The sequence below is a fragment of the Talpa occidentalis genome, unplaced genomic scaffold (assembly GCF_014898055.3).
Source record: "Talpa occidentalis isolate TD23 unplaced genomic scaffold, MPIMG_talOcc4v2.1 talOcc4.9, whole genome shotgun sequence".
Lineage (NCBI taxonomy): Eukaryota > Metazoa > Chordata > Mammalia > Eulipotyphla > Talpidae > Talpa > Talpa occidentalis.
This window is the reverse complement of record NW_023605305.1, coordinates 6413398-6433192: the sequence shown is the minus strand read 5'-3', so window position 1 is coordinate 6433192 and position 19795 is coordinate 6413398. Positions and strand designations below refer to the sequence as shown.

General features: G+C 43.4%; 1 protein-coding gene across 3 annotated transcripts in view; it reads right to left on the bottom strand.

Annotated features, from left to right (window-relative positions):
- VPS13D (vacuolar protein sorting 13 homolog D) overlaps positions 1-19795 on the bottom strand; it is a 199992-nt gene that overhangs the window by 75414 nt on the left and 104783 nt on the right. For all 3 annotated transcript variants that reach the window (XM_037501218.2, XM_054691171.1, XM_037501217.2), the window contains 8 exons: positions 19326-19489; positions 18330-18438; positions 16096-16275; positions 14383-14499; positions 13447-13596; positions 8619-8768; positions 7720-7816; positions 5730-5878 (listed from right to left, as the gene is read on the bottom strand). In XM_037501218.2, the coding sequence (XP_037357115.1) occupies positions 5730-5878; positions 7720-7816; positions 8619-8768; positions 13447-13596; positions 14383-14499; positions 16096-16275; positions 18330-18438; positions 19326-19489 (1116 nt within the window). The remainder of the gene's footprint in view (positions 1-5729; positions 5879-7719; positions 7817-8618; positions 8769-13446; positions 13597-14382; positions 14500-16095; positions 16276-18329; positions 18439-19325; positions 19490-19795) is intronic.

Below are 19795 nucleotides of genomic sequence, written 5' to 3'. Positions count from 1 at the left end.
ACAGAAAAGTGTACAAATCCAAATGCTCCATTATTTTCCCCCAAATTAAACACAACCATGAAACCCCACTCAGGCCAGAAAGCAGACCATCTTAGAAGCATCTTCTCTATTTGTGGAGGTCCAGTTCCCACTCATTCCCCCAAGGTAGCCATTATCCTGACCTCTAGTACCAAAGGTGAGTTTTTCCTACATTGAATTTCATTAAGTGACACCCCCAGCGGGTATTCTGTTGTACATGGCTCTTCTCGTCAGCATGAACGTGCGCACTGGCCCACTGTGTGCAGCTGCGCTTGTCCACTTGCCTTCACCTGACCACTTCTGAGGCACTGTTGTGCTATTTGAAGTTTTTGCAATTATGAAGAATGCTGCCAAGAACATTCCTGAGCATGTCTTCTAGAGGCACATTTGTCATATTTTCTCTCATACACACTCTGGGTGGAACTGCTGAGTTCCAGAGAACGTACAGCCTCGTGCTGTTTGCCACGTTTGGGCAACAACAGACCACATGCGTGACAGTGGTCCCGCAGGCCATCCCGTCCAGCAGTAAGTAGGCCAGGCCATCTGGGCTGTGCGGTCACGCTCTTGAGGTCCATACAGTGACACAATGAAAACGGTGCATTTCTGAGAAGGCACCCCTATCATTAAGCGCCTGTACATGTTCAACCTCAGCATATAAACTACTTTTCCAAGTGGTTGAACAGACTTCCACCCCCTTCAGCAGTCTACGCCACTTTCTGTTCATCTACATGTGTTACCTAACATGCATACTGGCCTCTCAGACACCCTTTTTGTGACATTCCCACTCAAGTCTTCTGCTATATTTGTAGTAGGTTATCTGTTTTTCTCAGGCTGCTTTATAGTTTTTCTTATTCGTATCTTTATAGTTTTTCTTATCTGCATACAAGTTCTGTGCTGAGGAGCTGCATTATAAGTCTCTAGCAATATGTAGTTAGCAACAACAAAGAGCTTCTTAAGTAAAATTAGAGGAAACAAAGACCAATACACTAGTAGGAAAAAAGGACAAGTAACTTGGCCATATAGTTACTGAGATAAAAGTGGCCCTGAGACATACAAGGTAGGAGAAGAACAAGCACAGTCCAAGAAAACCGGAAAGAGCAGAGGAGGCAGAGAGTTAGAGAAGAACCAGAAAGGCCAAGTTACAAACAGGGAGTCAACAATTTCAAAAGTGGCAGAAGACCCTCAGGAGGCCAGGACATGAAAGACCACTGGATTTGTCGTGCAGGAAGTCACCAAGAACTTCCTCCTGAATAATTTCTAACACAGTACTTTAGAAATCAGGAGTATCGTCAAGTGAATTCAGTCTAATGTGCTCTTTCTTCTTTTTTTTTAAAGTAAATAAAACCACAGAAGGGCTAGGCGGATAGCCCGAACAGCTGTAGCTGGTGACGAGCAGATCTGGGTGCGGAAGGTGCTCGTTCCTGTGACAGAAGTTCCCCTGGTGGGAGCACGCATGCCTGCCTGAAGGACTATATCCTTCCTCCTGGAAAACCTGCTCTCGTGCACACCTGCCTCCCCCCTGTGGAGACTGTGTGTGAGCGGCAGGGCAGCGAGTGAGCGTTAGCACCTCACCTCACCAACAGGTGAATAGAGCCAGGAGGATGAGCTGCTTTGCTGAGAGCCACACACTCGACCTGCGGCACAAGCTCAGCATGATGGGTTTTGTTTTGTTTTAAATTTTAATTAATTATTTATTTTTGCACACAAGAGTTGGGGTGCAGGCCAGAGGTGTGGGGGTGAGCAGATTCACCAGACACAAAGTAGGGAGCAGAACAGTTGGATCTACTGAAATCCACCGCTGAGGGGAGCAGCGGGGAGACAGGAGAGGTCTGCTGCGCCATGTGGGTCAGCTCCCTGGCCAGGGATCGAACTCAGGCCATTGCGGGTACAGCCCCGAGCGGGACTTTCTTCCCAAAGGAGAGGAAGTGAGATCAAAACAAAGGCTTAACACAAAAAACTTTTTAGCGAAACTTCCTCATTGCAAACCAGATGTTGAAGAAGGGGGACCGCGCAGAGCAGCAAAGACTCTGAAGCCTCGGGGTGCCAAAACCCTTGGTGCTCTGCCCGAACCAAGGACGTATCCTGCTCTGAAGCAGAAATTGTCCTTACCTAGTCATTCACAGCTCCTGGGCCTCCCAGGTTTGAAAAGCCCGAGATACAGCCCCTTGGTACGAATTACTCTGCCACCTTCAGGTTGCTCTGGTCAGGCGGAGATGAGAGAGAAAGAGCCAAACAGGGCTTTTTCTTGTAGTAACTAAATGACTAATCAAATACAGTAGTATACAAAGCTGATGCTTGTTTACTCAAGCAGCGACAGTTTCCTGTTATAAAATGGATTCAGGAGAAAGCCATCTGTGTTCATAAGTTCCTAATAAAAATAGGAAACTGTCTATTCCGACCTGCTCCAGACAAAAACTGCTGAAGTCTTCCAGAAACTCTGTGGAGCTGAGAGAAGAAATACCTGTCCACATGCCACGGGGTCTCAGATCACAGTCCCTGGGCCACGTCCTTGCCTTTCTTGGTTTATCCTGCACTAAACAAAACTGTCTGGAACTCATTCCTTAAAGGTTTATTTATGGTACACAGAGACTGTTTATGTGAAGCAGGGTATTTGCCCATTCCCCTCTCGGGACAATGTTTAAAACTACAGGGATATTTCCCTCTCTGGCACTTTCTGAAATACAATTAACAATACTGGATCTTTTTTCCTTCTAACAAATCTGGTTTTTATTTAGGGAGGGGAGGAAAAAAAGTAAAGGGTCTGAAGTTTCCCAACAAATTATTTCAAGCCTTTGAGAAGACAGTTTTAGGCTTTTTAAATAGTGTCTTTGTTTGAAATCCCCCCTTACCCCCACCCTCTTGCTCTCTGACCATTAAAATGTGGGTTTTCTTCCAAACTAGATTGCTCAATTAAAGCCCTTCTTTTGTAATACCCCCTGCTCCAAATGGGAAAGCACTGCTGCGGGCCACCTTGTGAAATCTTTTAAAGGCTCCTGGCCCCTTTTGATCTTAAAAAAAAAAAAACAACAAAACCAAAAACAAAACCAAAAACCCCGAAAGAACCTATAAACTACCTTGCATTTTTGATATTACTCTGCTACTCTCTAACATGCGAACTCGGGAGAGAGGTGGAGGCGAGGGGGCCGGGGGAAGAGGGCTGAGCTTTCTTCTTGCATTTGTGAAATGGGACTATTATCTCGCCCTTCTTCCTCAGAGTCAGGAATCCAATGGAGACAGCAGATGTGAAGACGCTTTGAGTCCTTCTGCACAGACACTCTCTCTGGCAATAACGTACCCTCGGTGTAAACCTGAAGAGACTTCCCTCTGAGGTTTCTGACAGCCTCACTTCTGGTCTGGCGTCAGGAGAATCAAGATAATTATTCCTTCAATACCAAAGACATGGTTACCTTTTAGTCAGACTCTTGTGATTCCTGTTGAACTCATCTCCTAAGCACACACTTTCAGCCATGACATGTTCATCTCAAAGCGCGCACTGCTCTTCTTAAGAGCTACTAATAAAGGGATATTACTCTGTTAGAAAACTCTTTGAATAAATGACATTATTTTATGAGTCCCAGACTCCACTAAGACAACTCGAGACACAGTAAAACGGTGACTTCCACAAGCTGAGAGTTCAACTCTGACGTCCCAATTCCCAGGCCCCACGCTCCCCCCACATCTCCTAACATGGCGGTTCCACTGAATTTGTTTAATAACCGTTTGAAAAATGCCTTGAAAACGTTCCTTCTCTATAGTGCCAGATGAAGCACTCGGCGTGAACGGCTGCCAGTTGGCTGTATGCAGAGCGCACGGGCCGGCGCCGAAGCCGCCTCGCTGAGGGGCTGAGGGGCTGGAGCCTCCACGATGGTAGAAAATCGCACCGCATTTGTCAGTCTGGGGGAAGGTGACGCGGCCAGGGGCAGTTGGAAAGGAATAGTTAGGTGCCTGTGTTTCTGAGTTGGATGATTTAAAAAACAAGAAGTCCTTCACTCTCAGGAAATGCTTAACACTGGTTTGTTGGGTGAGTGCCAAGTGTTCTGGGGATGAATATATACTTTATCAAACAAACCCATTCCAAAGGGTCACATAAGTCAAGTGGATACTTGTGGATATTAGCAAGATAGTGGTTTTCCCATGGTATTCCCCCCACCCCCTCCCCGCTAAGTATCTCCAGTCTCCTGGGAAACATGAAATTAAAGCCCATCTAGCAGACAGGACAGGCCATCAAAGGGCATGCTGCACTCTTCCCAGGAGGCCACAAGCCTTCCCTGCCCCGTCCTGCCCAGCCCCAGCCGCCGCCTCAAGGAAGCAGCCACCGTACCCTCTCCTCATGCAAAGATGTTCTGATGCTGACCAGACTGCTGTCTCACTGCCTATAAGTCTATTTTAGAAGTCGTGAGTTGGCAAACCATGGGTCACATGAGACCCACACGTGTGTACTGCTAGGCCCACAAGGTTAAGAAAAAACAAAACTCAAGTTGGTTGCCAGGTTTCCGGCTTCTCTTTAAAATCTGAAGATCTGGCAACACTGGGCTCCTGCTCCCCAGCTACAAGGCCGGGCCAGAGCTGCACTGCAGCTGCCCCTGAGTTGGAGAGCACACGCCCCCTGACCACAGCCCACACTGGCAGCATAGGCCCTGGAGGGGCCCGGATTTATCAACTTATGGCTGCAGGGCCTGACTCCTCGGCTCAGGTTTCCAGCTGTTCCTGTTCAGAGACCACCACAGAGCGTCACACGGGAGGCGGGGCGGGGAGTAGGGGGGGGGGGAAAGCACTCAGTCGGTGGGTAGAGGGAAAAGCCTTGATGAGCACATGACATGCAGCAGAGCAAAGGACCAGAAGCAATGGATGCCAGGTGCAGAGAGGCCGGTTTAGACTCAACCTAAGGAAGACCCCCAGAAACCACCTGGATTCTACACCCACTCCCCTTACTCCCATCCACAAAGGCTGCAGGGACATGACACTTTGAACTCCAAGGTCCTTATTCGCAGAGCAAGAGGCCCATTGGGGCTCTCAGGGCTCTAAGAGTCTCTGACTCCTATGTTCTCGGGGGAAACACACAGATATGAGTGTTAGATGGGCGTGGATTTAAATTCCAGCCGATTCCTTACTTAAAATATATTTTATTGCAGAAGATAAAGATGGTCTTTAGATTTTATCTGTCAAGGGTGTATCAAAATGTGGGAGTGTTAGGTCCTGATACAGGCGTAGGAGGTCATGCCTCAGTGGGTATTTGATAGACATTTCTAGTGTCCACCATTCAAGAGGTGGAGGTGGAGAGAGAGGGAGAGAGAAAACACCAGGAGAGCAGGCAGGTCTTGAGCACAGAAGAAAGATCCAGTCTTGGCTGTGCTTTTCTCTGTCCTGGGGCAGTCCTAGGGAAGGGGGCTTTTACCTCATTGAGATAAGCCCAGAGCTAAGCAGAGGGCAGCTGGGTTTTATATAACTCTCCGTGTTTACTTTCTTTTATTACTCCTTTATCTTCGGCAAAGTCATTCTTAAACAGAGAAAAAGGGAGGGAGGGAAGAAAGGAGAAAGAAAGAAGGATTGAGAGAAAGGGGGGTGGACTATGAGGTCAATAAATGTTCAAAAAAGGAAACCTATAAAAATATCTGTCACAAATGGTGCTGGACAGAAAAAAGCAAGGTGGAAGCATGCTCCTTCTTCTCCAAAGAAGACATTTCTAAAAATTTACACCGATGTCAGCTCACCTTAAGGTCCAATGGCAGCTTGTTGGAGGTGAACACGCTCAGCTTGATCTGGGGAATGCTGATTTTGAGATTCTCAAAGTAGTACCGAATTGGGGTTCCACCTTGCTCAACTGACTTTTCGTGGAGGTTCTCATCATATTTTTCCACCTCTGGTAAAAAGGATAGAATTTTCCTTTTAAATGCATCCCCAGAAATCTCATGATTCAAATACTTGGATTCACATCGAGAAAAATTCACCAACAGGTAAACATCTGTCTAAATTTACTTTTTTAGGGTTAGTCATAAGTACAGTTTCTTGATGTCATTTCTGTATAAAACAGATGTGTCTAGTGTTATTTTACAAACACACAACAGCTCAGTGTGACTCCATCCCTCCCGCAGACAACATCTTTGGAAGAAAAAAGCCAGGTGGGAAACCACCCATCACTGGGGGGGAATGTGCAGTGAGTTTTCTAGAAACTGTTGTTGCTGTCGTTATAAATGAGCCAGATTATCTGAGTTTATTTCATAAGACAATATTCAAATAAATATTTAGAGTGAGACTGACTGAATCATAATGAACATCATGACCAATTAAATAATGACTCTGGGAAAAAAAATGAATCTGAATGAAACATAACACCTTAAGAACAAACAAGCTGTAGGCTATAAAGACCTACAAAAAAAGTGACTACAAAAGCACTCTATCTCCTGAAAAGTAGATGGACACCCATTTTAAGAGCACAGTTGAAGGAGATAGTTTTATTCATCTCACAAAGTGAAAAGGAGAGACATGGAATGAAACACAGCAGTGTGCTCTCCTCACTTGACGCAACGCCCACACCCACTTAGGAAGCTTATTTTCACTTTTTTTCATGTGCCTTAGAATAAAACCAACTAGGCTGCCATCATCTAGTTGTATTTACAGGGAAAACCAGGAATAGGTGGAAGGCTGGAAGGAGTTTACAAAAGATTAAATCCCTGTACAATGGCTGGGGGGAAATTTACCTAGTGTAACTTACAAGAAAACTTACAACAATGGCAAGTCCAATCAAATTTAAAATAAATGGCTCAGGAAGGCAGCAAAAGGGGACAGACACCTGGCAGGCAGGCTCACAAGTCTGAACATAAACACCACCGATGCGCCAATCCAGGGCACCAAGCAGGCGGGATTTTGCCCATGACCCAAATACACTTACAGCTTAAAGTCTAACAAGAAGAGAAACGTTGTCCTACATTGCGTGTGTGGGTATGTACATGACCCCAGTGATTCTTCTTTCCCCAGAGAACATGGGCGGATAAATAGGAAAATCTCTACCTCATTACTTCTTCAGGCTTAATATGTAGCTTAGGCTTCAAAAGACTAAGCATTACTGACTTCATTCTGTGTCGTATATACAGTCTTTCAAAGACTATGACGAGGGAGCCAAAGCAAAGGCAGCTCATTATTTCTGCAGCACTGCTGGAAAGTTGAGGTTTCTCAACAGCTTATCTTATTGCCTTCCCCATAGAAGAGTTACAGTAACCAGACACCTTGTAATTACATGGAGGCATAAGGGCATGGACCTAAGAAGTTAAGAAGTTGAGGCTAGCCAATTTTTTTTCTCAACTAAACCAAAGGATGGGATTTCTGATTCTTGGTCCTGAGTCTGTTTAATAAACAAAGTCAGGAAACAAAGAGGATTGCTAAAGGACTAGCATCATTTCTGTTAGCCTAACAAGGTGAAAAAGGAAGAACAGTGTCCTGCTTCCCAACGGCTCACAACTGGGCCCTCCAAAATACCAGGACACTCAGAGCGGCCTTCCTCATTCACAGATACAGCCTGTCACCTGTGAAGAAGCGAAACTCTGAAAGGCAACAAGTGAAACATGAACCTTGGCTTCCTGGCTCAGGCCAAGAAGTGGAAAGCGAACTTGCCAGTCATCCAGAGACAACCTACTTCCACAAACAGACTGAAAATGTCACCCTTGGGCCAATTCCCCAATATAAATCTAGAACATTCAACTTTACCTGATTCTGCTTGATTGTAGCCAAAGAAACTTAGCAGCTTAAGGAGCAGCTTCTCCTCAATTTGGACGGTGAATCTCTGAGCCGTAACCATCAGGTGCTAGAGAGGAGAGATCCAGATTGACAGTATGAACCCCAGAATGACCTCCTCTGTGTCGCTAAGGCCCAATGATAAGACACGGTTTCTCTCTTCAGGTGATTTTATAGGCAAATTGCCAAATCACTTCTGCTCCTCTATCTCTACACTGTTATAGTTACCCAAGGCCCAGCTGTTCAATGGACAAGTCACCATGCTAGTGTGTGGTTCCCAGGGCATCTATGCCCATCAGCCAGGGTGACACTCAGAAGCAGAGCAGCGAGCCCTGCCGGTCCTGAGTGCACATGGATGGCCTTACGGGTCTGAGGGCCACACGCAGACTTGGACCCATCAGCACTGGTGACAAGGAACCAGAAATATGGGAAGCAAGCCTTGGCCGGATCCCACTTTCCCAGAGTTTGCTGCTAGAACAGCTTATCCATGGAGTCTCCTCCAGGAAAGAGGGGCCGTCACTTTGGAATTACTGCTTTTAATAGACTCCAGCACTTCCACAGTAGGCTGTCCATCACGGGGCTGCCTCTTTCAATGGTGCTGGGTGACTCACGCTGACTAATGTGCCTGAGTCAGACCTGGTCCTGGTCAGTACTGCCGCCAGCAAGGGCATTGCGAACAGATGGCAACTCAGGGCTAAGAGAAGCAACTCCTAGAAATCCCTCCACACCACTTACAACACGTGAACCAGAGCCTATAGGACTCCCTCCCTCGGCTCCCTGCACTGCTCACCTGAGAAGCGGCTGTGAGAGGACGACCACCCACCCACCTGAGAAGCGGCTGTGAGAGGACGACCACCCACCCACCGGCCTACCTTGTAGATGTTGGTCAGCGTGCTCTTGCTGGGGAACTTCACCGCGTTCACCTGCACAGCGGGGCCTGTCTCGACAACCTCGCTCTCGTGGCTCAGGGGAGTCACATACAGCATGAAGGGCTGAGTGGTACCAATGAGCTGATTGTCCACCTAGGACACAAAACAAGCGAAGCAAGACAAACAAGTTGCTCAGCTTTTATTCCCAGGCGGGGTCTCATAATAGGCAGCCACTCAACAGCACCCCTGCCATCTCCCCCTCTCAACAGCAAGCTAGAAAAAAATCTGTTCTCATGAAGACCAATCACAGGAGCAGGGTATTAACAAGCTGTACAATACTTGGTGAGTCCAATGTGCAGGCACCTCACTCGCCACCTCACAAGCATTATCTCATGGTACCTGTGACCTCGAAATTATTCAACCAAGGGCATTGTTGCCGCCCAAACCGCAGCCTCCCGAGGACTACCACTGGTCTCATGTCACAGGTGGCGCCACTCAGGAGCGAGGACCCTGGTTAAAGCTGTGCAGCTAGGCAAGGACAGAGCTAGAGCTTGAATCCAGGTCCACTGACCCCAGGGCTTCAGCATGAAGCAACTGATGCTCGCTCTTGTTCCAAAGTCCTTAAAGTAAGAGAGTTAAACTAGACAATCAGTAGCTCTATGGCTACCAATGGGAACAGCTGCCTGTCTTCAAGTCACCCCCTTCACTGGGGACCCCAGAGGCATGAGGAACTGCTCTATCTACCCACTCCCTGGCAGTACCACAACTGAGAACATTCCCTGCACATTTAGAAGTTTCTGGATGTTAGGAGACTCACTGCAGGCAGCAGCCACCTCCCCTTCCCATTTTATACCAAAGGGCCACACTAGGAAAGGGAAGAGGAGAGAGAGCATCTGTTGGGGACCTCAAAGGGCGCTGTCTACACATCGCCTAACAGATCCCTTATGTTTTCTGCTCTCGGTAGAAGGCGTGCTCTATAACCATCGATCACGTCTAGGTGATAGTAATGTTCAACTTTAGTTTATTTTTGTTGACTTTCTCCTTATTCTATCAATTATTGAGAGTAGTACTGAAATCTTCTACTCTTATTGTGTATGTTCTATTTCTCCTTTCATTCTATTAGTTTTTGATTCATATAGTTTGAAGCCTGGTGACAAGGTATATAAACATTCAGGATTAGCATGTTTTCTTGATTATTTGATTTCTTTATCATTAGAAAATTACCTTCACTATCCCCAGTAATATAGTTTTCTCTGTGATCTACTCTATCAGATATTAATTTAGCCACCCCTACTTTAAGACTAGTGTTAGCGTGATAGATCTCATTCCATTTTATTTCTTTTAACCTATTCCAATGAGTTACTATTAAGTTTCAATGAGTCTACCACCTTACTATTTGTTTTCTATTTATCCTATTTCTACCACCTTACTATTGTTTTTCTCCTTTCCCCCTTTCTGCCTTCTCTTGGGTTAATCAAGAATTTATGATTCCATATTATCACCTTTGTTGGATTTTTTTTTTAAGATTTATTTATTTATACAAGAATGGGGGGTACAGGCCAGAGGTGTGGGAGGGTGAGAGAATTTACCAGAGTCAGAGTGGGGAGCAGAAAAGGCAGACTGAACGAAAACACTACTGAAGGGAGCAGCAGGAGAGACAGGAAAGATCTGCCGCGCTATGTGGGTATCTCCCTGGCCAGCTGGTAATCGAACCCACGCTGCAAAAGCTGTGGACAGCTCCACAGCGCTGCGCTCAACCCGCTGTGCCACCGGGGAGGCCCCTTTTTGGATTATTAATTGTAACTGTTTTGTTACTCTAGTGCATGCTTTAGGGTTAAAATTCTTAACAGTCTACACTCAAATAACATTATACTACTTCATGTGTAAGAAAATTTCAGTACTACACTTCCATAACTCCCCTTCCAGACTGTATACTACACTTATCATGCATTTTACGCTAACATGTTACAGACCCAAAAACACAATGTTATTATTTTTATCTAAACAGTCCAATAGAGCCCAAAATAGAGTGTTGTTGTTTTTCTATTATTTCCTAACGAGATTTAAACAAGAAGAAAATAATCTTATACATTTATCCATGTAGATGTCATTTCAGATACTCTTCATTTTTTTTGTGCAGATCTAGATTTCCATCTAGTAACCATTTACTTCTGCCTGAATAATGTCTTTTAACATTTTTTTTTGTAGTGGTGATTTTCCAGTAACAATTTTTTCAGTTTTTGTAAGTCTAAAAATGTCTTTATTTCACCCTTGCTTTTGAAAGAGTTGCTGGACATGGATCTAGGTTGTCGGTTTTTTTTTTCTTTCAGTACTCTAACAATTTTGCTGTCTTCTCACTTGCACTGTTGCCGGTGAGGAGTCAGCTGTCATCCTCACCTTTATTCATTGCATGTAACATGTCTTCTTAAATGTGGCTACTTTTCTGGTTCTGAGTAATCTGACAATAACAAGTCTTGGAGTGGGTTCATTTGGGTTTGCGTGCATGTGCATGTATGTTTGGGTTTATGTGTGAGCTGCTTATACAGGTATCCCCAGCTTTTTGAAAGTTTTCATCACACCATCATGCCATGTTTTATGAAGACCTACATTTTCACTAACCAAAAGAAATATGAAGAGGATTTTCACTTTTACAATAAAAGGCATTAAGCAAAACAGAGTTCAGCATTTGCTTTGCAGCAGCCATTACATAGGCAGGGCACCCCATGCAGTGAGAGTGGCACCTCCAAGTTCCTTCCCTGGAAACTACTTTATACAGGACAAGGATGTATCATATCATTTCTGCTTTTACTATATGTCGGTGTGAGTTTAGGTATAATGTGCTCTTTGGTATGATACAGTAGCTTATTTTTCGGATCAGGGAGTGCTCAAAAATTTTTCCATATAAATTAACGGTAGGGCCTCCCTGGTGGTGCAGTGGTTGAGCGCTGGGTTGCAAAGCTGCCTGCAGCCTCTGCAGCACTGGTTCGATCCCCGGCTGCCGGGCAAGGGTCCCACAAGGCACACAGACTTCTCCTGCCGCCTGCTGCTCCCCTCGGCAGTGTACCTGTTGAGCTCTCTGCTCAGCAGAGAGCCTGTTCTGTTCTCTGCTCTGTCTCTGGTGAATTCTCTCACCCTCCCGTGCTTCTGACTATACCCAGTGCTTGTATAAATAAACAAATAAATCTTTAAAAATAAATTAATTAATTAACGGTAATTACCTCTTTGCTTTACACCATTTGGCTTACAAAGTAGGAATTCCAACCAAATTCCAACCCAATTCCACCTTCTAACTTCACAAGAACCTGAACCTCTAAATGCTCCACTTTTCATAGGGGGAATAGGAAATCTGTTATTATGGGTTTACAATTTTCATTAAGTTTGAAAAATTTATGGTCAAAATTTCTTTACATATTTTTTCCTGTCCCTTCCTCTCTATATTCTCCTTCCAGGACTTTAATTGTCGATGTATTAGGTAGCTTGAAGTTATCCTGTAGGTCACTGATGCTGTTCTCTTTTGAGGAAGGGATATTTCTCTTTAAGCATTTCAATGTGGACAGTTTTGATTGCCATATCTTCAAATTCCCTTTTTTTTTTTTTCATAGTGTCATAGGCAATCCCATCCTGTCTATTTTCACTTCATTTTAATCTCTAGAAATCTGAGTTTATATCTTCCATGTCTCTACTTAACTTTCTGAAAATGAAGAATATAGTTAGAATACCATCTTTAATGGCCTTCCCTAAAAATTCTATCATCTGTATTAGCCCTGGGAGAATTTCTCTCCCTACTTGTGATGCACAAAATGTTCACATTTTTGGTTATTGAGTATTTCTGGGTTCCACCAGATCTTGAGTTTTGGTCAGGCATACAGTTAAACTACTTGGAAACAGATCAGTCCTTTCACACCTTCCTTTTGTGATTTGTTAGGTATGTCTGTAACAGTGCTCCGCCTAGTGCTAAATTATAGCTCACTGAGAAGGTAAGACTTTCTGGATGACTTTTCCCAAAGTCCCCCACACTATTAGTTTCTCTATTCCAACGTGGGGAACAAGCACCATCCTCAGCCTTTGTGAACAGCAGGCGCTGTTGCGCCTTCCCTCTCAGATGGTTGGTGGTAGTTTCCATCACTCATCTGTCCTCTGCTGCATTCTCGGAGGGCTCCTCTGGGACTCCCCTGGGTTTTCTTTCTGTGCAGCTCCCTTCTCCAAATATGCTCTCCAAGGAGCTCCACCAGTCATGGTCTCCAGGCCTCTCAGTTCTGTTTGCTCGTCATCAACATGCTGGGCTCTGTCTCAGTCTCTCCTCCCACTGCCGTGGCCTGGAAACTTTCTTAAGGCAACAAGCTGGGGTAATTGCTGGGCTCACCTCTTTTGTTTCCCAACTCTGTCTTTCCTTATCTGTTGTACAGGGACTTGAAACTGTTGTCTCTGTACTTTATCTGGACTTGGGGGCTGTTTCAGATAAGAGAGTATATCAGAAGCACAAGTTGTATCCTTGTTTTTTCTCCCTGTGATGAGCTTCAATTTCTCTAAATGATGGTTAATTACCTATTGCTCTTTCTGTTGGTATGATGTGAAACCATGGGTCACCTTCCTCCACACTGCCTTGACTAAATTTTCTAAGTTACTGATGGGTTTGCTATTATATTTAGAATTCTGCCAAATAGGAACACGAGATAAATGTAGGTAGAAATAATTATTTTCATAGAATGATTTTCAGAAGGCCATAAGATATTTCCACCAAAACATTATTTAGAATACCAAACACTGGATTCGGTTGGGTCTTCAGCAAGAAAACAAGACGACTAATGAGTTCTGAACGTCCCCCCCTTACCTGTACATCCTGTATGCTGAGTTCAAGCATATGACTTGTTGCAAGCTGTGTGTAATGCACATTGATTCCTGTAAGACTTGCAAAGACCAGTTCTTCTGGAATTTTATTAATTAAAGACAACCCAATTCCACCTTCTAACTTCACAAGAACCTGAAAGGAAAGCAAAGTATGGTACAAGGTAACAACTGGCTTCAAATTGCCCTACTCTACCTCTGAGCAGATTAGATAGTCACCTTGATGTCTCAAACACCACTAGGTCGCTAGCTGCTGGTGAGCTAACTCCTCTCTAGGCACTCCCACCCCAACAAGAACCCCAGAGTGATAGAGTGATAACTTCTACTGGGGCACTGATGACATTGGGCATGTCGTTACGGGAATGTAATTGCTTTGAGAATTTCTCTCCCTCCGTGTGATGTGATGCAAGCTCTCAGTAAGTTATTCACCGAACTTCTATAACATCCAACTCAGAGCTTTATATATGGGTATTTTATTTTTGAAAGTCACTGAATAAATATTGAATAAGCGTGTTTTTTCATGTTCATCTCCTCTTCCTTTTCAAACTTTCACTTTCTTCCCAATGTCCAAACAGGGAGACGAAAAGGAAGATGTCAGTGAACTGGGGTCAACAAACAAACAAAAAACCCACCAATCTCGCTTGCTTCTTCTTGATTTTAAATCCTGTTTAAATTCAAATCATTGAACTTTCTTTATTGTGACTTGACCCTAGCAATATTGTTACATTCTGATCCAACACAGATTCAGCTATCATTTCCATCACACATTCATGTTGTGAAAATATTAAGTCCTGTGAAGCAACACCTATATTTAGAATTCACACAGAGTAGAAAAAGAAGTTCTAAACCGAGAAAACCACAGGGCAAAGTTCCAAACAATTTTGATGATCAAAGATGTCGACCTGCAATATTTAAAACTTACTTCCAATTCTTGCTCTGTATCTGGATTCCTTAATTTCTGCAGCTCTTGTTCAGTAACAGGAAGCTCGTCCACTTCATAAGATGAACGGTTACTTTTCCGCTGGGAGAAATCTGCTATCTGAAGGCAATGAAACACTGTACTAAGCGACCTCAGGCTGCCACAGTGAAACCCACTCCCTACCAAGTGTGTGGGCCAAAGGTCACATAGGATCCACAACCCTATGGGAGTTACTGGCTGCAAAGCACGGCTGAAGCAAACTTGGTGTTAAGTCTATTTGATAAACACCAACCTGTAGGCCTTGAGAGACTCACATAGTGGGGTTAGGCATCTGTAGATAAATCCAAAGTTACAGCCAAGTCAAAATATACAAATCTCAAGATCACTGCGCCGAACTTTTGCCTTGCAAGAAGGGTGCTTTCAAAGCAGTTCTTGGATCACGATACACTATTTCATGAATTCACTGGTATATGTCAACATCCTGTCTTTTCCCTTAGTTCGTTAATTACACCATGACCTGATAAATCCATATCTAGAACATGGATCTCTCCCTGAGATTCAGACCCATATTTGCACTGGTGTCTGGACAACTTCAAGTACATAACACATACTTCTCAAGTCCAAGACTTAACTCCTCTTCCCCCCTGAAGTTTGCCCTGTGTTCACCTCCTTGTGATGTGGATGATCATCCTCCGAGCTGCCCAAATAAGAATCTTGAGTCCTTCCTCTCTCATCCCATTTCATCAACCACTAAATCTCACTCTATTCCTAGGTGAGCTCTTATTTCCGTTCACTTCTCTTCAATGTCCTCCCTGTGCCACTTACTCTACTTCGGGTTACCAAACGCTCCCATCCAGGTCATCACAAGCGCCTCCTAAACGGTCTTTCTCTATCACCAGTTTTACTCCATTCTAACGCTACACCTTTCAGCCAGAGTGAGCAATCTATAAGATGCATTTTTCGTCATGCCATCCCATCTCCCTTTTCCTATACAACCACCATGAAATCTTTAGCATGTACCAGGTTTTTAATGTCCTGGCCCCAGCTGCTGTCTCCATCTTATTTCTTACCATATTTTATGTGCCAGTGGGTCACTCTTTCTTATCTTCAGGCTTTCACATATCAACTTCCCAAATACCGTATCATCCACTTACGATGTAAATTACTGACTACTGTTTGTCTCTCCCCTAGAACAAAAGCTGCAAGCAGGCAGGGGACTTTGTCTGTTCACTGTATATGCTCAGTACCTAGAAGCATATCTGGATCTAATAGGTGCTCAACAAATAGCTGTTGCCCATCCCCATAAATCCAATCTCCTTTCTATACATTCCCCATAACACCTTCCACTCCTACTTTCTTAACAAAACATTTTAATTACCTGATTAGGGATATCATATAGTGTCTTATTCTCAATGCCATTAATATGTCAATTATTTATAAATGAATACATTAATGTGATTTATAATGTTGGTAACAACAATACATATTGTTCTTGGCATTATCTTCTTGAGTTCTTATACTTTTATACTACAGTTTACTTATACTTTAATTCCTGTAACAACTCTGTGAGGTGGGTCTTGTGTGCATTTTCTAAACGAGGATTCCACATCCTCATATTCAGCACAAGTATTTCAATAAATACTTGCTGCGTGACTAACCACTGAGGAGAAAAAACACACACCGAGATTCACGTCAATTTTTATGATAAATTATCACCTGGAGTGCTCTAGTTGGTCCATCTGGGATGACTCTAATGGATAAAATTCCAGAACCAGGTCTCATTTTTTGGTTAGTAAATTGTTGTTCAGGTGGAACTGGCCCCAAAAGCTCCATAGAAGTGTCAGGACCAAGAACGACTTCAGCTCCATCAAACAAACCAGAAAGCCCTCCTTTGGCCTAAAAAACATTATAAAGAAAGACACATAAGAAAAGGCAAAGACAAGAATGCTGACAATTTTGCTTATCACTGAAGGAAGTTACCAGTATGACCCCTCTTTTGGAGGGTTATGGCCAATGTATCACAAAGCAGCTACTATTTTTGCGGCTTTATATATGATGGAAAACAGTAGGATGACTTAGGCATGATGGAAAGTTATGCTGTACGAATTTAAGGAATTATGAGTCATACATAAGTCTAGTAAGAGAGCATATTTGTTAGCAATAACTTCTAGTCATTAAAATAGTATTTTTTAAAACAGTATCTTTTAAAAAAGGACCCAAGATCCTGTTTCTCTGAGGATTCTCACTAGGATTTACTTAACAACTGGCAACATTGTGAAAGCAAAGTATCATCAGTACTCTTAAGTACTCCAAAAAGAAGCGAACAAAAAAGGTTGAGAGCAACCCCAAACAGACAAATGCTGGGTGGTCAATTCAAATATTCAAAAGATGGTGTTCACAAGAATATGGAGCTGGGGACGCGGTCTGAGGCCCAGGCCTTTGGAGAAGAGGAGCTTCTTGCTATGCACCCACATAAGACGGAAGTCGACAGGGCGATGCCACTGGGAGAACAGATACAGCGCTAGAGAAGACAATGGCTAGAAAGCTGACATCCCCTTTGCTAATTTTTAAATATTGAGTAATGAAAAAAGGAAACCTTGAGCTGGGTTTCTATGACAAGTCTCAACATGGAGAAAGCTTCTTATGACTGCTCTAAGTTTAGAAAGAACGGGCATACACCACCTTATAAGGAGAGTGTCAGGAAATGTTTCAATGCCTTCAATTACTTTATTCAGATTAGTAAGAATAAAACACGCTTATTTCCCTAACAAAGACTACACGGCTGGAATACTGTTTTGTGATTGTTATTCACTAGCAGAGAAAAGATGAAATAGATTCAAGAAACAGCAAACATTAGAGAAGGATTTTTTTTGGGGGGGAGAACTCTCCAAGAGAATCAGAATTACATGGGCTTTAGAAACAAACCAGAAGTTAGGGTCAGACGCGGAACCCACCAATTAAAACAAGTCCGCTTTTGCCTCTAGAAGTCTGAATTGTACTGCTAATTGAAAATCACAAATCCACTCCAGATGTGTGCTTCATGTAAGTAAGCAGCTTGTCTTTGATGAAAAGAGCTCAGGGCAACAGAGATAAAGAAAATAAATCTCATCAAATAGCCGTCAGAGGCTCCACACAGCTCTGCACACTGCCCTGGAGGACCCTCCCCCACTCTGGCAGTGCAGCCTGGTTCCCACCAGGGACAGACACACCAAAAATTCTCTAGCCAGGGCCTGATGTTCTAGGGTTTACCTTTCAGGCAAAATCTGGACCACAACAGAATTGCGCACACACCGTGTTATTCTACTATGTGCCCCAACTTCTCAGGTACCTTCCTACCCACTCAACTGAGATCCATGCTTTCATTCCTGGCCTGAAGCCACAAGGGCAGAATATCTAAAACTTCAGGCAATTTTCCAAACACATATTTGCTTATTTATGTAGTACCTGGAAGAACTTACCAGCGGGTAGCCAGGATGAGGAGAGGAGAGGAAACTGACCAGTAATCTTCATTCTGACATGTGCTACAACAATTAAATGTGTATTTGGGCACCATTGAAAAACGCAGAAATTGAAAGAATGAAGAACATGTAGAGCCTGTGACGATCATGCACTAGCTCACAGAATACTTCACGGAAGACCGTGGCAGCTATTGACTTGGCTGATCTAAAACCAATCCATTTAACTAAATGGTGGGCTGTTAGCTGACATTTTACTTTCTCCCACTCTTTCATAAAAAAGAAATCTGGATAATCCAAGAAAAAACACCTCATCACAGAAAAGCAGCCATTCTTAATGCCTTTGTCAAGCACCACCTTCAAGACCATGTCCCGTGATAAATACACCCGGGCACATCAAAACACTCCTTTCCCCCTTTAACAATGTATCGTGTGTAACCTCACTGGGGCCTCATTTCAAAGAAGGCTGGCACCAGGGACTTGAAAACCACTGACCTGGACAACCAGCCCATGTAACCCGCAGGTCAGTTTTCCTTCTCGGAAACTCCACGTCTGAGTTGTGCTTCGCCTGCGATCAGGCTTTCTTAGCATCAGTGGTTCATATCTGGAAAAAGGAAAATGCACTCAATCTCCGAATCAAATATTTCAGGCCAAAAAGAACATGAGGATCACAGCTTCTTCTTTCTAAATCCCTTTACACTTAAAATCTAACAGTTGGCGTAAGTAGTATGGCAGTGAGGTATATCTTAGTGAGGAAAGAGAAAAACATAAAATGGAAATTCATGAAAAGGGGAACACAGAGTGACATAAATACGAAAAATTCGTAATTACAATAATACAGGTTCTCATATTCTGGCCAGGACAAGTTATCATGTGGGATGAGAAGTGATACCTGCTAAACAGATTTTTAAATCTTTTCAATAATATTTTTCCTGTTTCATTTTCAAATACTTCTATTTTACAATGGTTTAACTTGTAAGTAAGTTACTTTGCAAGTAAATAAGGCATTAGCTGAAAACAAATGCATTGATTTTATGGAGAAACTAAAGTATAACATGCTCAAAGTTAAAGAGTTGATTTAAACTTGAGGAGTTAGTCCTAAAAATACGTGTGATTACTGTCTTAATAAATTTACTTCTGTTTTTGAAAGACTGAACAAAGTTCTTAGAAAGACTGAAAAATAGGAACTGTTCACTTCTAGGGAGAAAGCAGGGATGGCAATTTCGTTGAAGAGGCCTTCTCTGCTTATGACACGCCCCTGCAGCTGCCAAGGACTTGTCTCACCCACATGAGCAGGCCCATAATAGCACAAACACAATGAAGGTCTACAGCTCATATTTGGAAATGTGACAGGTGTCTGTCCTTAAGGAAAATACAAATATAAAAACACAAATTCAGACTTTGTTCATGGAACTCTCACTCACTGGCAAAGATTTCCTGAGTCTGAATGTGAAGGCAATGAACTTGAATCCAAAGAGCACAGAAAACTACCTGTTGTCAGTTACTGCAGCAAGGCCGGCTATATCCAAGATGGCAGAACCCTCGGTGGAGCGGGTGGATGAGGGCTTGCTGGGGTTGTGGGGCACGGAGGAGCCCTCGTGGGCCAGCATGCCTGTTCCAGTCATCCTCCAGAGCTGAGAGCGCTTCCCTGGTTCCTGGTGGGCAGAGACAGAAAGAGTTGTTGTGCGTAACCAGAGTTTCTATTAGGACATCAAGAGCTTCACATATGGGCTAAATACATTCTCAAGTAGAAATTATACTAAAAGAATTTTCTACATTATATAAATGATTAATTCAAACTTTCATTGTTGTCAATCTCTAGTTATATTTAGGATGAAATAGAATAAACTCTTGAACCAACCAACCAAAAATCATGTATCCGTAAATTTTAAAACAAGTTACTCTCAATAAATAAAGCATCTGAGGTTCAGTCTAGTCTCCTATAATGGCTACACTGCCGT